At 36.5% G+C, this 17,398-nt stretch overlaps 1 protein-coding gene across 4 annotated transcripts in view; it reads left to right on the forward strand.

Annotated features, from left to right (window-relative positions):
- Window positions 1-17,398, forward strand: part of PPP3CA (protein phosphatase 3 catalytic subunit alpha) — a 294,947-nt gene that overhangs the window by 251,932 nt on the left and 25,617 nt on the right. For all 4 annotated transcript variants that reach the window (XM_060299755.1, XM_060299757.1, XM_070045609.1 and 1 more), the window contains exons 9-10: window positions 9,232-9,357; window positions 11,783-11,857. In XM_060299755.1, the coding sequence (XP_060155738.1) occupies window positions 9,232-9,357; window positions 11,783-11,857 (201 nt within the window). The remainder of the gene's footprint in view (window positions 1-9,231; window positions 9,358-11,782; window positions 11,858-17,398) is intronic.

Raw genomic sequence — 17,398 nt, forward strand, 5'->3', positions numbered from 1 at the left:
AAACAAGAAATATATATTTATTTGTGTGTGTGTGTGTTTGTATATATGTATGTGTATATACATATATACACACACACATAACATATATGAAACGTTAAAGATGTGAATCAGTGGATTATCCCTTGCTATTCATTATCTAGAGGTTCTAGACCTGCAAGACACTCAGTGACATTACTTCCACGAAAAGAAGTAGATATCAAGTGTATAGGCGTATATTAACTCAGTGCCAAGGATATCTTGGAGATAGCAACCTAGAACCATTGCAAGCTGCAGCTTAAGGCTTGATACCAAGTACAAGGTGAAAGAGCATACAGACACTGAAACAGATACAGATACAGGCACTACTTTTCAAAGTACCTCCCACCGAGGTACACTTACCCTTGTTATGCATTTGGAGCTGATAAGTATCAGCTGTATTGAATGAGAGCCAGTGTTTCCTATGTCCATGCCATCTCCCCCAGTAGCTTAAAGCTTCAGGTAAATCTTTCTCATTTAGTCTAGGGTTGATTAAGCCTTATTTTAACATTATAATTGTATAGATTAGAACTTAAAGGAATGTACCAGCTCAAACTGATAAGGAACTCAAAACTGCCGATGACTCCTTGTTGACTTAGCAAAAAATATTTAATGGTAGAAATTCAAATTCTCTTTGTGAAATTGTAATGTTAGAAATGATTCACAGTGTTTGACTGGACTTGGGCTAATCCCAAGGATCAATTTTTGGCCCAAATTCTCTGGATCCTAGTATGTCGATGTGACACATTAAGTGGGAATCGTAAAATGGCAAAACTATTAAAAATAGATAGCCATTCTTTCCTCAAGGAATTTGAAACTGAGTCATGATACTTTATATTTTTCAGGTGCCAAAATTTTATCTGATTGTATATATTATAAATATTAATCCCATATATTATTTTATTTGATCTTCATATTTTGAAGATGACCTAATTATTCCTATTTTACAAGTTTGAAAGGTACGACTCAAATAAGGAGAAATGTTTGCCAAAGCTCACATAGTTACTATGTGACAGAGACAATATTATTTCTACTCTTATCTATTTTAGACTCTTACAATTTCAAAACAGAGTTTAGCCTCTGAAGTGACATATTACCTTTTTCCCAAATTCTTTCAAGCACCCTTCAGACTTCTGTTCATATGTGGTTAGTTACATTTTTAGTGTCCTGACAAGTTACATGTTTTATGTTTTTAAATTTTTCTTTATTTTCTCTTTTTTTTGCCTGCCTGCCTTCTTTCTTTCCTTCCTCTCTTTCTCCATCTTGTCTTTCTTTTCTCTATTTCCTTTCATTAGATCTTTTCTTCAGCCAACACTGTTGAGCATCAACCATGTGCCAGGTATGGTACAAAGCACAATAAAAGAAAAAAGAAGAGAGATCTATGCCTTCCTCATTCCTTCTATCATCTGCCTTCCACTTACTTTACTCAAAATTCTGTATTTGAATAATACCTGATTCAGAATTTACTAATGCAGTATTAAGAAGGGAAACACATAACACACACTCATGCATACATACACACACACACACACACACACACACACACACACACATAACCATAAGATTGGCTCAGATAATAGATATATCTAGTACAGTCACCTTCCTTCATGTAAGATAATATCATCCACATTTATGTAGGAGACTTGTGACAAAGTTAAAGAAGGTGTTATAGGTGCCATGAAAGAGGCATGTACAAGGTAAGAGGAGGAACAAGGGTTAGATGTGGGCGTAAAAGGATTATATACAGAAACACGTGAAACACACACACGTGTATTTCAATGAGTACAAAATCATTAGCTCATACCTTCAAGAAAATTATATTTAACTACTGTTTGTATCCAGTAATACTAAGATATTTCAGGTTGGTTGAAATTCAGTCATTATGTAGAAGTTACTGAGCATGTGCCTGTGAAATACACTCTGATAAGTACTGAATTGAGCAATTTAAACATTAAATTTCTCAAGAAACCCATACTGAAAAATATCATTATGACAGAATTACCTAAAAATTACCTATAAATTGAAGACTTGAAATCCGTCTTCATAAATGCCTTGAACACTTACTTTGAGCCTAACCTTATAAGCCATAGAGTAAAAGTGAGTTACAAGTGTAGCCCTTGCTCACCAAATACAGTAACCCTCATGAATTGGTAAATTTCCTTTGACCTAGGTCATGCCCTTTACTTAGGTCACTAATAATAAAAAAAGGAATCTTCTTAAAACAGAATCCATCAGGCAAGTATAGGACATTGAGAAGAAAAAAAAGGAAACAGGAGTGAGAAGTCAAATTTCTAAATGGAAGGAATCGTAGAGATTGTGTTTATAGATGCTGTAACATGTACTACAATAACTATGCATATATGTGAATGTACATATATATCTTCTCAAGTTTTTAAACGAAACTTGTACCCTCCCCAAAGTAATCTTTATGGGAACATATAGATTTTTAAAAATCTCTAGCATCTCTCCCAGAGAGAAGACCCTTTCATGCAGCATACCAACATAATCTTAAAATTCTGCCAAAGGACATTATGCGTACATAGTCCTACCTCAAGAATTTTATCCATCAAACTATCGTGTCTCCTTCTATGATGGTAGGACTTTGCCAAAAGAACACACTGATGCTACGTTTTCTACCAGGGTATCTGAGGGTGGAAGAATTGAAAGGAAAAAACATCCTGGGCCTATTATGCTTTTTTTTTTTTTGCGCTTTTTCTGGGTGGCTTCCAGGGATTCTGAAGTGCCTTCATTTGCTTTCCTCTCATCTTTGTTTCTTTTCTGTCCCTCTGTCCCATCTTTTGAAGTGGGGAGTGGATTGTCAATTAGAGTTGAGATAAAAACGTTAGCAGAAGGGTGAAAAGAATAAAATTTATCACTTCCCTTCTTTTGAGCTCTTCTCTCCTCTATCTTAGAACTGCCCTAGTAGTGTTGAGAATGCCTGAGGTATGTAGGGAACATTACAGTTACTAATCTGAAGGCTTTCAGAAAAAGAGCTCTGTGTTCCTCTTAAAATCGACTTGGAATGTGTTGAACCCATGGTTCGGTGAGCTCGTCAATGCATCTTGCTAGCAATATTTTGATAACTTCTCTTAAACTGGAAGCTCTCTTTGACCTTTCTATTTTTGTCATTTACTGCCCTGTCATCAGCTTCCCTGCTGATGGCAGTTGTAAAGAAGATGCTGCGAAATGTTATCAAGTTTTTGTGAACTATTGGTTTTTGTGTCTCATCAAAGTTTTAAATTTTAAAAAGTAGGAGAGACCCCTTTAATTTACAGATTTGGATATGGCCCAGCAATTTATGCATGGTTTGATAGACAGAGGATTGAATTAAGATCTAGATTCTATTCCTCGGGCTTCACTATATTCAGATGGCCTTGTGGTATCATTAGAAATAATAGAGGTCCAGTGCCCCTTCCCTGTTTCCTAGCAGGAGCAGTCTCTTTATCACTGATTTTTATATCTTTTACATAAGCATGATGGGACCAACTAATTGCATAATTTTGCAGCCATAATTTTGACATCAGAGAAAGAACTGGCATTCAGGTCTCCAGATTCATGGGGATTAATATTCTTTCTATTATACCAAGTTTCTTCTGGCTATCCTTCACCCCTGTGTGTGCAACAAAAGAGCATTTGTTTCTGTGCTGTCTGGTCTGCTCTGAACAATGGTTCATAACCTAAGGCCCGTATATATGTCATAATCCCTCTCAGGGCCTCTGATACAATCGGTAAAGGACATGAGGGCATATGTATTGCTAGCAGAATAGAGGAGTTCCTTGATGGTAGACTTTGTTCTTTTTTCCTCTCTCTATTTCTCAGACAAGGTCTCAGGAGGTGGTCTCGAGTGATTCTTGAAGTACAACCATTTGTATTATTTATATGCACTGGAGATAAACATCTTTCAAGTACTTCAGAGGAGAGCACCGTGTTAGGGCTCAGTTGAGTTCTGTAATTCCAGCGGCAGTCAGAGGAAGGTGGCAGGGGTGGAAGATGAAACGTTAACTGTGAATTTCGTGACGGAATATTTGGGACTGTTCTGGTTTAATGTTTTTCATGTATTTTTGCAACATATATATTTATTATGCAAAAAATCAAAATTCATACGTTATTAATGTAAGATTATTCGAGAAGTATATTTGCATGAGTATTTTATGTGGCTGAAGAAAAAAGAATATATATTATTGCACTTGCATTTTTAAATGAAAGCTATTTATTTACTTTAACATGTTTATTGGAGTATAATTGCTTTACAATGGTGTGTTAGTTTCTGCTTTATAACAAAGTGAATCAGCTATACACATACACGTGTCCCCATATCTCTTCCCTCTTGCATCTCCCTCCCTCCCACCCTTCCTATCCTACCCCTCCAGGCAGTCACAGAGCACGGAGCTGATCTCCCTGTGCTATGCGACTGCTTCCCACTAGCTATCTATTTTACGTTTGGTCGTGTGTATATGTCCATGCCACTCTCTCACTTCGTCCCAGCTTGCCCTTCCCCCTCCCCATATCCTCAAGTCCATTCTCTAGTAGGTCTGTGTCTTAATTCCCATCTTGCCCCTGGGTTCTTCATGACCATTTTTTTTTTTAGATTCCATATATATGTGTTAGCATACGGTATTTGTTTTTCTCTTTCTGACTTACTTCACTCTGTATGCCAGACTCTAGGTCCATCCACCTCACTACAAATAGCACAATTTTGTTTCTTTTTATGGCTGAGTAATATTCCATTGTATATATGTGCCACATCTTCTTTATCCATTCATCTGTCGATGGACACTTAGGTTGCTTCCATGTCCTGGCTATTTTAAATAGAGCTGTAATGAACACTGTGGTACATGACTCTTTTTGAATTATGGTTTTTTCAGGGTATATGCCCAGTAGTGGGATTGCTGGGTCGTATGGTAGTTCTATTTTTAGTTTTTTAAGGAACATCCATACTGTTCTCCATAGTGACTGTATCAATTTACATTCCCACCAACAGTGCAAGAGGGTTCCCTTTTCTACACACCCTCTCCAGCATTTACTGTTTGTAGATTTTTTGACGATGGCCATTCTAACTGGTGTGAGGTGATACCTCATTGTAGTTTTGGTTTGTATTTCGCTAATGATTAATGATGTTGAGCATTCTTTTGTTTGTTTGTTGGCAATCTGTATACCTTCTTTGGAGAAATGTCTATTTAGGTCTTCTGCCCATTTTTGGATTGGGTTATTTGTTTTTTTGATATTGAGCTGCATGAGCTGCTTATAAATTTTGGAGATTAATCCTTTGTCAGTTGCTTCATTTGCAAATATTTTCTCCCATTCTGAGGGTTGTCTTTTCATCTTGTTTATGGTTTCCTTTGCTGTGCAAAAGCTTTGAAGTTTCATTAGGTCCCATTTGTTTATTTTTGTTTTTATAGAAAAATAAGAAAAAAGTTCTATTAATACCCTCTTAGAATTACTGAGAATATTCATCAGTCTTTGTGTTAATGATGAGATCTTTGCTGCAGAAGTTTGTGAACATCATTTGGGTCTGGAAGAGGTCGTATAAGTTATCTGGATAAACCCATGTAGTGAGGTGAGGTAATTTAGACATAGAGACATTAAGTGACCGTGTGTCTTATAATTCATGACAGAATCCATCTCTCGGTCTCGGCGCCTGGCCTTCCAGTCCAGTGCTCCTTTTTTAAAAAAAAAAGAATAAATGTGGAAGGGGAAGGGTGAGAATATTGTGGAATACTGGAAAGTTGAGGCACTTCAGATTCAAACCCAAACTGAAGTTTGCTGCTTCTCATGTGTGACCTTGGGCAAATAACCTCTCTGCTTATTTTGAAAATGCAAGTAAGAATCACTTTTGAGAGAGATTGCAAAGATTTGTGATTATAAAAGACCAAATATAGTGCCTGGTATAGAGCAGATGCTTAGAAAACGTAGCTGCTGTTAACTGGTATTATTTCTGCTGTTAATAAACAAAAATAAAATCTGTAAACAGTATCTGCTTTATCAGTAGGCACGCAGATAAATTAGGTTGAGCCAATGTTGAATGAATAAATGCTTTGTCTCACCAGCTACAAAACAGAGCTTCTGCTTATCTGTTGTGGATAAGCCTTGTCCACACTTATGAATGTGCATCCTATTTCACTTTTCTCAAACACGTATTTTGGCGAAAAGCTAAAACCTCTTTAATTATGAATACCATATTCAAAGTTAAATTAGTATAACAGCTGGGACTACAATTCATACATTTATAATTTAGGAGAGAGAGAGGGAATGGTGGAAAGGGAATGGATTTGGTGTCAGTAGAAGCTGAGTTTGAGTAGGAGTGATATCTTCCAGTTAGTTCCTGGTTGCATGATCCTAAGAAAGTCACTTCATTTCTTGACCTCAAATCCTTAGTTTATAACATGAGGGCAGTCACATCTGTTTCTCAGATTTGTAGTAAGGATTAAGTGACATATTATAGAAAGCCTCTCTCTTTCATCTGGGGTACTGTCAGTTATAACACTTACTTCTTCCTACTGTACCAACCTAACACTAATAAAAAGTGGGGGAGTGGACTTCGAGGAGAAATTACTCTTCAAAAAGATGACTTAGGACCTTAAGAGATCCTTTTGAAGATGGGAGGATCCATTTCTGCTAATAATATGCAGTATTCAAAAATGGTAAAGACCTTTTCCATGAAGCCGGTGCTCAGGGAGCAGTTAGCAAAAGCGGGAAGTACTTCACCTTTCCCATCTGGCAGATCCCAAGTATTGATATTGTAATTTGCCAGGAGTTTTTCATTTTGCATGTTTCTAATACTATGTGAATGTATCCTTAGGCCAAATGACATATCGCATAAATGATAGGATAATGCAAAGAAGAACAGGTTTACAGAAGTGTATGCGGGATTCAGCATTCCATGGGAAGGAGACAGTTAACTCCCTCCATATCAGTATGGATTGCATTATCTGCAATTCCTGTCCCCAAACCATCTGTGATTCTGTTCCGTGGAACTGGGTTGGTCAGCCTGAAATATGATTCAAAGGAAAAAACCTCACTGTTCTCAAGTATGATTTTTGTTAACTTCTAGCTGCTGAAAACATCCACTTTATTATTCAGCTGCAATATGATGTATGTAGTATGCAAATCACAGAAAACTATACCTCCTTCCCATGCTCTGCACTGATCAACCCCACCAAGATTCTCTTAGTTCTGAGCCACACTTTAACAGTAGCATTGCTGCTGTGGAATACATCCAGAATAGGATAAGCAAGAAGGGGGAAAGGCTCTAGAAGACCGCTTGGTCTCATGTGAGGAAGGGTCAAAGGCATTAGGAAGAATTTTCTTGAAAAAGATTATAGGGAAAATACCAAGATGTATCCTTAGCTTCTGAGCATCTGTGCTAAGAAGGTGGTATATGAAACATAAAGATAGAGAGCCTGCTGTATGGTACTCATCCTTACAGCCGTAGGGAGACGTTGGATATATACATATACACTTAGAATAGCTGTGATCAAAATTGAATAATAAATGCAAATAGAGCTGTAAGTCAAGGGCTTTTGGAATTCAGAGGAGAGACATCCACCAGAGGAAATCAGAAAAGATTTCACAGAGGGGATAGTGTTTGGGCTGGGCACCGAAGGATGGGAAGAATTTGGAAATTCAGAGGTTTCTGAGAAAACATTCCAGGTGGAAGGAAAACGTGGAGTTATGAAAGCAATGTTATGTTAAAGATATCGATAAGTAGTTGAGTAAGATATTAGTGCAGACATTCATGCAAAGCTCAAACCCAGTAAACTCCCAAGAGCTCTTCAAAAATATATATTTTTTAAGGGATATCTTTATGCATAGCAATCACATGCTATAACATCTTCCACATACAAAAGTCAGTCCAAAAATTAAAAAGTCATGAGATGATTAATTTTTCTATATTTTAAACCGCCAAACAAAACCAAGAAAAACTCATTTGACAGCATCTAGGATCTGTTCAATAGTTTCTGCTAATACAATGATTATGATAGGATAATAACAGTAAAGTCTTGCCAAAACTCAGCAAGGCACAGTGTGAGAGTATTGTTCTTAATATTTAAAGGACTGTCATTTAGAAACAGAAGTATACTTGATCTGTATTTTTCCAGAAGGCAGAACTAGGATCACTAAGTAGTAAAGAAGGTTTAAATTCCCCCTGAGAATTTCCTACAACTTAAAATCGTCTATCCGTAGAGGAGATGACCCTATTAAAACAGGTAGCTTTTGCTTCATTGAAAGTATTCACGGACACCTGCTCACCCTGTGTCCCGATTGCTATAGATGAGGTTCTGAACCTGGTTAGAAGTGAGACTAGCTATGCTCTTAACATCTCTGCAACCGTGACATCCCATGTGAGTGTGTGTCCAACCTACAGATACCAGGCAAAGCAGAGTGAAGCAGGCAGATTGATTTTCCCATTTTTGAGGATGGTGCATCCTTTTCAGAAGTCAAGGGTGGAGTCAACATCGGCATATTATTTAAGGCAGGATTCAGTCCAAACATTTTACTTTATTAAGTCAAGAGTGCAGTCTAATTTAAACTATTTTGTACAACTATTGTGAGTTGTACTGGAAAAAAGTGTGCTTTAAAAACAATAGATATAAATTCTGTTCAAATATTTGAGGATATTATTAAATTATATCACACTAACTTAGCTATGCCACTTTTATTTGTGTCACCAGGTACTAAATAAGACTAAAATGGGGGGCTTCCCTGGTGGCGCAGTGGTTGAGAGTCCGCCTGCCGATGCAGGGGACACGGGTTCGTGCCCCGGTCCGGGAAGATCCCACATGCCGTGGAGCGGCTGGGCCCGTGAGCCATGGCCGCTGAGCCTGTGCGTCCGGAGCCTGTGCTCCGCAACAGGAGAGGCCACAACAGTGAGAGGCCCACGAAAAAAAAGAAAAAGAAAACAAAAGACTAAAGTGTTCTTGGCTGCAAAAGAGCTTGATCCAATTCCTGACGTTTGATTAACTATCTTATATAAATATTTGCCAAACTATAATGCCATTTCATGTATAGTATTTATACATTGTGCAGTTAGATACTACACTGAATGAAGTTTAAATCCATAACTAAATAAACATTCGTGACCAATGAAGCTGTTTGCCTTGATGCTTTGGAACTTAAGTCAAATATATAGTTGAATTTTCTTGATCAACTCAAGCCATGTGTAGAAGCAGAAATAGGTGCTTGTGAATCTAATGTCCTTCTTTTTGTTTTCTTCAGCTGCAGTATTGAAGTATGAGAACAATGTCATGAATATCAGGCAATTCAACTGTTCTCCTCATCCATACTGGCTTCCCAATTTCATGGATGTTTTCACTTGGTCCCTGCCATTTGTTGGGGAAAAAGGTATGTTGTGGAATCCTGAGATGTTCTTAATAAAATGATATGGGAAGGAAGGAGAGGTAATGCGGCCTTTTTTTACCATGAAACAGTCAGAAAGAGAAACACTTTGGCCTAACCAGTAAAACTCACAGGCTTCACCGTAGGAGCAGTGATTTGAAAGTATGTCACTGTATATGCCATTAACAATATGCAATGAGTGGAATTAAGGGGAAATAAAAGAGGAATATTAGGATAATTTATATAACCTCATTAGAATAATCCAACCCTTTAAAAAATAACAGATTCATAGTTTTGATTGGCTTCAAGCTATAATGGCTACCTTCTTTTCTTACCCCTTCGCATTATAATTCAAAAGTATAATTTTATTTTATAGACTACTGGTCAAATTAAAAGCTTGTGATAACCATGCTTTCCTCACATTTCTGATGTTAATAATAATCATTGTACGAAAGTGATTAATGGCTACAATATTTTGAAACACAACATGTACAATAACAAAAAAATAGTTCATTTAAAATATGGTGGCCATTAGTATAAGGTGAGACAAATTTACATTTAAAAAGTTGTTTATTAGCCTGCCCCAGGTTTACAGAAGAATTGGCCTTATCCTTCTTTCCTTCCTTCTCCCTTTATTTGGTTTTTATATTTTGACCTAAACCTCAGCAAAAATTTGGAGGAAAGGCCTGCACCCACTGAACTTGAGTTTTCAGTTCAGGAGGTTTAATGGTGATAATCTGGATCATTCCTCATGCAACATCTTGAGCATCACAGAGAAGGTGAATGTGTGCATTGTAATAAACATAAGAGCCTGCACGTGTTTCAGAAAAATGATGTCTTATGGGGGGATTTTAGAGAAAAGCTGTACATTCTTCTGAAATATTTGTTTATATTAATACATATGTGTAATATAGTAATATGTGTAGTATTTATTTTCCTACAGTCAATGTATTTTTTCTTTAAATATTCTAAAAACAATTAAACCATAGAATCTATGAATTGTCAGCAAAGAAGTCTTCCCTTCCAACACCAAAATAAGTCAAAAGTAAATTTTAATACTTTCTGATAAATGTTCCCAGTACTACTCCGTTACACCCATCAGATCACAGCGTGGACACAGAAGCACCGAGAATCCTGACAACTACCCTTGAACACCCTTCATTTTGGTTGTTTCCATTAATTATTCAGATTTTGAACATCTGTTATAAAAGAATGTATTAGTATATTCGTGTACATAATTTACGTTTTTTTCTTTTTTTTTTAACTTTGTATTTTATACTGGAGTATAGCCAATTAACAGTGTTGTGATAGTTCAGGTACACAGCGAAGGGACTCAGCCACACATATGCATGTATCCATTCTCCCCCAAACTCCCCTCCCATCCAGGCTGCCACATAACATTGAGCAGAGTTCCCTGTGCTATACAGTAGGTCCTTGTTGGTTATCCATTTTAAATATAGCAGTGTGTACATAATTTACTTTTGATAATTAAACTGAAGCTCTGAGTTAATGTTGGCTCCAGTGAAGTTTTACTCTTTATCATATATCTTCAATGCTAGAAAAACACTGATTTTAAAAAGTAACTCTTGAAGAAATAGTGGACAGGCTTCTTTTCACATTCATGATAGAACCCAACCTAATTTTTTAAAACGTTCAATGCAAATAACATGTAACTTAGCGTAAAGGGTTGCAGTACTAATTTTCTGTGTATAATGCTTTTATACAGCCCTCTTATAATCTATTTACTCAAGTAAATTTCTTATTAAACTTACCTGAGCTTCATTTGTAAAACCTTTTTGAAAATGAAGCTTAATGTTGTATATGTGTATATATATATGTATGTATATATATATATATATATCAACACATTCATTTTTTAAAATCAATATTCTCACAACTACCTCAAATATATTAGTTCATAAATCATCAGTTTTTCTTAAACACAAAACCACATTTCTATCACTATTCTGGGTTCTCTGGGGGACTAAAAAATTTAAAAAAGAGATCTAGCATTCACTCGATCCCTATGAACATAAAGTTTGTAATCTGGTCTAAATCTAGCAGCATCATTGTACAAATAAATAAAAATTCAAAAGTAACCATTTTCTCCTTCCTAGATTATAGTATATTCATATCCACATTTTTCTTTTGTCCACTGTCTATTGACCTATAGCTGGTAAATGTTACCATTAGATTTTGTAGGCATGAGCTAATAATTTTAAAAATATAAAGTCTGCATAGAAATACAAAGCCTGTTATCTTTTATGGTCTGAATTTTAAAGAAACTACTTGCAGGAAATTCCATCTTCAATATAGGTAAGAATGTTATTGCTAAGCCTGGTCATTAACAGTGCCAGAGTCATAATTAAGGTTATAGTAGAAAATGTAGACTTTTTTTTCCTTTCTTTCTTTCTTTCCTTTTTCTCTTTAGTGACTGAGATGCTGGTAAATGTCCTCAACATCTGCTCAGATGATGAACTGGGGTCAGAGGAAGATGGATTTGATGGTAAGAGCCTTGAGCCTTTGTGCTAATGCTGTTTGCCAAGTAATTACTTGGCGTCTCGTAGGTAACCCTAAGAATAAATTTCTAAGATTTAGATGTGTAAATCATAACATACTGCTGAGAATGAAAGATATTATTATATTTTCTAGTTGCTTTGAAAAAATGCAAGAAAAAACTTGAGAGAATTTTCCCCTTACCCTGAAAACATAGTTGAAGCTGCGAACTACTTCAATAAACATCTTTCGGTAGCTCACATTGCTAAGTGAGTTTTTTGGTTCTTTTAGTGAGGTTGTTTCTGTCAATTATTCAAATTTTGATGTCTATGATAAAAGAAGATACTTACACATTGGTGTATTGGTATTTATGTCAACCCCAATATTTTTTCATGCCTATAATAATCAATGAATAAGCTATGAGGTTTTTTATTGTTGTTTTTTAAGATACTATTTGGTATTCAGTTACCCTTGAAGAATACACTTTCTATAAAAGACAAAAGATTCATGAGGTGAATGAAGATAGAAAAAATGACTCTGGCTCTTACAAAAGGACCCCAAAATGAATGGAAATTTACCAAAAAAATGTAGTTGGAGGAGGAAAGTGCAAAGTTCACTTCCATAAACATTTACTAAGTACCTGCTCTGCACAGGGCACTCGGGATTCCAAAATGCATTAAAGACCTAAGAAGAAGTTGCAGTCTGGTTAGAGAGACGGATGCGTAAACATTATAATATCAATAGAATAAGTAAAGGGGGAAGGTAGCAGTGGAAACTAGATATTGTGGCAAGTTTAAATTGATAAAATTTTTACCTTTAAAAACTGCACTTGGGTAAAATGAAGCAAGAATGTGGCCCTTTCCAAAAGTTACTATCTGAACAGCATGGTTTAATATTTACTTGGGCTTAATACAGGTCACATCTATGAATGCAGAATACCTAACTCTGTAGGCAAAAGTAAAATAAAAGTGTCCATACACTCATGTAAATAGAGAGTATATGCTTAGGTAAATTTAAAGTGTACAATTATTCCTACCATCTCATGGTTTAAGTAAGAACTTACTTAAGTAAATATATTGATATATTTTAAAATATTCAGAAGCTCAGTGGGTAGTCTGTGCTTTATCCAGATTCTAGATGTTTCATATGTTATAGCCACAGTTTACCATCATTAACTTTTCCAGGGTAGTGATATCATTTAAGAGATGTTAATCTTCCTAGTGGAAGATTAGGAAGAGGCTATTTTTTCCTCAGGAAAGAATACTAATCTGGTAGAATCTAAATCTTAAAAGAATCTTAAATCTTAAAAGAATTAAAATCTTAAAAGAATACTAATCTGGTGGAATCTAAATCTTAAAAGTCAACAGACATTTTGCACGGCTTTCACTATGTTCCTGTTATTCCTCAAAAGAAAGATTAATTAGCATTAATGCAGTGATGCATCTCTGTTAATAGATCTCTGTTTTAGTCAGGTTTATTGACCAATAATTATAGTATAGACAACATATTAAATATACAACATATGGTATATTCAATAGAATAAGTAAACCTGCATATAACTGTAATTATGTTAACCCACTCATTCAGCAAATATATATTAAGTACCTACTGTGTGCTTCCAGGTCCTATAGCCAAAAGTATCTGCACATTTCAACAGTGCAAGTAGTATTACCAAGACCACCTCAGTGTTTACTTCACTTATAGTGAGTTCTCTTTATCCACCCATTCAGTCACTTACATGAAAGGATATATTTTGGAACTTCCTCTGCTTTAAAATTATTAGTTCCAGTCAATGTACTGTGCTCATCAGCAGTTGCTTTTAAGCTTGTTTATTCCAATGATAGGAGTGCATGTCCTTTTCAAGGCACTTGGAAGAATTTTTTCTTTCTAAGCAGACCAGTGAAATCTTACTACCATGCTTAAATCTTAGGTTAGTCCTGCAGAGAAACAGCAGGACTAAAATATGGGATTTTTCAGTTCAAATCTCACAAATTTACCCTCTAAGGAAAAAAAAGAAAAGAGAAGTAAAAGTTTTAATTAAAAAATATGTTTAGGGCTTCCCTGGTGGCGCAGTGGTTGGGGGTCCGCCTGCCGGTGCGGGGGGCACGGGTTCGTGCCCCAGTCCGGGAGGATCCCGCATGCCGCGGAGCGGCTGGGCCCGTGAGCCATGGCCGCTAAGCCTGTGCTCCGCAACGGGAGAGGCCGCAACGGTGAGAGGCCCGCGTACCGCAAAAAAAAAAAAAAGATGTTTAGGGCTTCCCTGGTGGCGCAGTGGTTGAGAGTCCGCCTGCCGATGCAGGGGACGCGGGTTCGTGCCCCGGTCCGGGAAGATCCCACATGCCGCGGAGCGGCTGGGCCCGTGAGCCATGGCCGCTGAGCCTGCGCGTCCGGAGCCTATGCTCCGCAACGCGAGAGGCCACAACAGTGAGAGGCCCGCGTACCGCAAAAAAAAAAAAAAAAAAAAAAAAATATATATATATATATATATATATATATATATGTTTAACTTAGAATATTATACATTTCAGAGTAAATCATCAGAAATGTTCTTTAGTGCTTTATTTTAACACGGCACAAAAATTATGGATTTCCTCAAAGGTACTCAAAGAACAACTTATAAATCTTCCCAGAACTCTTTAACTCTTTTTGGAACAATAGTTTATTGAGAACATATATTTAAGTTTTTTTTTTCCTTTTTGTGTGATATTATTTTCAGCCTCAGGATAAAGGTTCCAGTTCTCCCACCCTGTTCCTCCTGCAGGCAGCCTGCAGAGTCTGTCTCTCTCTGGGGGCTGGCCCTCTGCTCTGCCTATCAGGCTCCTGGGCTTGTGGTTGGCTCCAGAGGTGAAAGCAGGAATCAGAAGACATCAAAGGACTTAATTAAAGCACTTCCTGCTCTTTCTAAAGGGGAGCCATCTCTTGATGAGTCCTTATCAAACCCTTCTCAATATTTTGCTTAGTATCCAACTTCAAGCTGCAAAATCCAAGGCAGTAATGGTGCCTTTACAGCCCATGCCTATCTGTGTATCTTATCCAGTTGACTTCTTTGTGTTTATAAAGTCTATTGCAGACAGAAATTCTCCTCCTATCCTTGAGGAGTATAGGTGTGGGATTAATTTTGCTTCTTTTCTGTGTTCTGTCAGCTCCCCTTTACCACTTAACGGTGACAATGGCAGCAGCTAACACTTATGTGTTAGGCATCATTCTAAATCATTTATATGTATTAACTCTTTGCTAATTGTACCTTTTGACCAACAAAAATTTGTAATTATTAACTATCATTTACTTTAAGGAAATTTTCTAGGTTATTTATGTTATCTCTAACCCTCAAAACAACTTTTTGACATAGGTGCTATGATTATCCCAGTTTTACATATGAAGCTAGACAGACTCAGGGCAGTGAGGTTAAAACCTAAGGTCACAGAGTTAGTGAAGTAATGGAGCCTGGATTCAAACCAATGTCTGCCTGGTTCTCAGGCTCTTGAACTTTCCACAACCTGTGATTCCAGTGCTTGAATTTTTTTTTTTTTAAACAGCATGATGCTTTTTTGTTTTTAACAGAACAACACTAATAGCTAAACTTATACTTTAGTTCGTTCTGTTAAACATCCATAAAATTACAAAAAAAGATTTTTACATTATTATTAGGCCATGAAAGCCAAAGCAAATAAAATAGTTTTGTGCTACTCTGTTAACCTCAATTTACTCCAAGAAGTTATGTGTTTGATAATGTGAAAAATTGTATTGTATCTGAGCAGACAAAGAGTCTCCTGGCTCGCCTAGGCTTCTGCTGGGTAGAAATCATGTCATGAATCTCTCCTCCTTAGCTTCTGCCTTACAAATAAAGGAATTTGATAGCCTATCTAGAAAAAGATCACTGTTTTATATTGGTCGATGGTTCCTTTATGTTGAAAATAAAATACTAAACTTCTTTTATCTTGAAAAGTTTTGAAGCACTTTAATGCCAAGTGATGTCTTTTGAGGATCTAGTTTATATGTATTGGGGTCTTTGATTCCTGTTTCCACTTCTGATTTTGGATGATAAAATGATAGTCTGGTTTCAATTTGGGTTTGTTATTCACCAGAACATTTCAAAGAAGGAAGAAATCCAAGTAGATGTATCTCATTTGGTAGTTGATTCTCATTAAGGAAGAAGACTCATTTCAGACCAAGGATTAGTAAGTGATCCCAAAGTGTTGGCAGGGGGTTGGGGGGAGCTGACAGAAATCAAGCAATCTGCATCACAGAACTTTCTTTACTGTTCATTGTTATAATAAGGAAGTCTGGAATAGCAGTAAGTATTAGAAACCTAATGACAGTTTCATGAGTTAGAAATATTTATTTGGAACTTTCTTTTAGCTCTAAAATCTTAGACTCTGAGATCACTTTATCTATCTATCTATCTATGTACAAGTTATATTTGAAACTATGATATGTGATAAGTCTGGCTAACAGGAAAGAATTGTGGAGGTAAAACTGAAATCCTGTAGAATAAGAAAGGAAAGAAAAAAATAATAAAACTAATACATTTTAAGCCAAATATAGTTTCAGGCTGCCCTGGAAAGACTTAATATTAAATTAGAATTTATGTCTCTGTTTTCATCTAAGGAGCAAACCACATGGTGGAACTCTTATCCTTTATCCACATTTTTGCCTTATCCTAATGTTAACCACAGGCAAGTCACTGAATATGGGATCAGAGCAGTTTTTTGCATGCCTCTACAAAACCATCTAAATTGTATACAAGAAAATTATCTCCCATCATCTGCTTTGAATTATTAGATAATTCTTCAGATCTAATATCACGGGTTCCAGAGTGTCTCCCCACTGCTTTCTGTTTAGCTTTAAAAAGCCATACAGAACTTTTTAAAGTACAGAGTTGGGAATTAGTAGGACTAGCGTGGCATCTTATGGGTCCTTGAGGAATACCACTATATAGGGTTCGGGTATATCATTTTCTACCGAAGCTGTATATATTTGCCATGATGAATGTTTGAGATGAATTTCATCTTAAAAATTCCCCTCTGCTTTGTGCCTCTGGCAGCACATTCGCTAAGAGCCATTAGCTTAGAGCTCTTCCTGTGGCTGTAATTATTGTCATTTCTGAGCAACTCATTTCAGCATCTCATATTTCATGTTCCCAATGTGAAAAAAAGTTGTGTGTCTGATAATAATTGGCAGTTTGGGAGAAAAAATATGACATGTTAATATAAAAATTACAAAGAAATGTTTAGACATACAAAAAAAGAGCCCTCAGCAGCACTGTGGCGACATGATTCTTGTTCTATCAACTTTGAAGCATAACCTGCCATTGGTGAGCAGAGGAGTAACATCATAAAAGCAGTGTCTGAGAAACAGCAAATACTTTCCCCAAGAAAATGCTTGGAGAAAGAACAAAGGATTAGTTGGGGTATAATTTAGGAACTTAACTATTTCAAAGTTGAGGTGACTAGATCGGAACAATGATAGTGTTAATAATAAAAGGAAAAGGAGGCTTCCCTGGTGGCGCAGTGGTTGAGAGTCCGCCTGCCGATTCAGGGGACACGGGTTC

The sequence above is a fragment of the Globicephala melas genome, chromosome 5 (assembly GCF_963455315.2).
Source record: "Globicephala melas chromosome 5, mGloMel1.2, whole genome shotgun sequence".
NCBI classification, from domain to species: Eukaryota; Metazoa; Chordata; class Mammalia; order Artiodactyla; family Delphinidae; genus Globicephala; species Globicephala melas.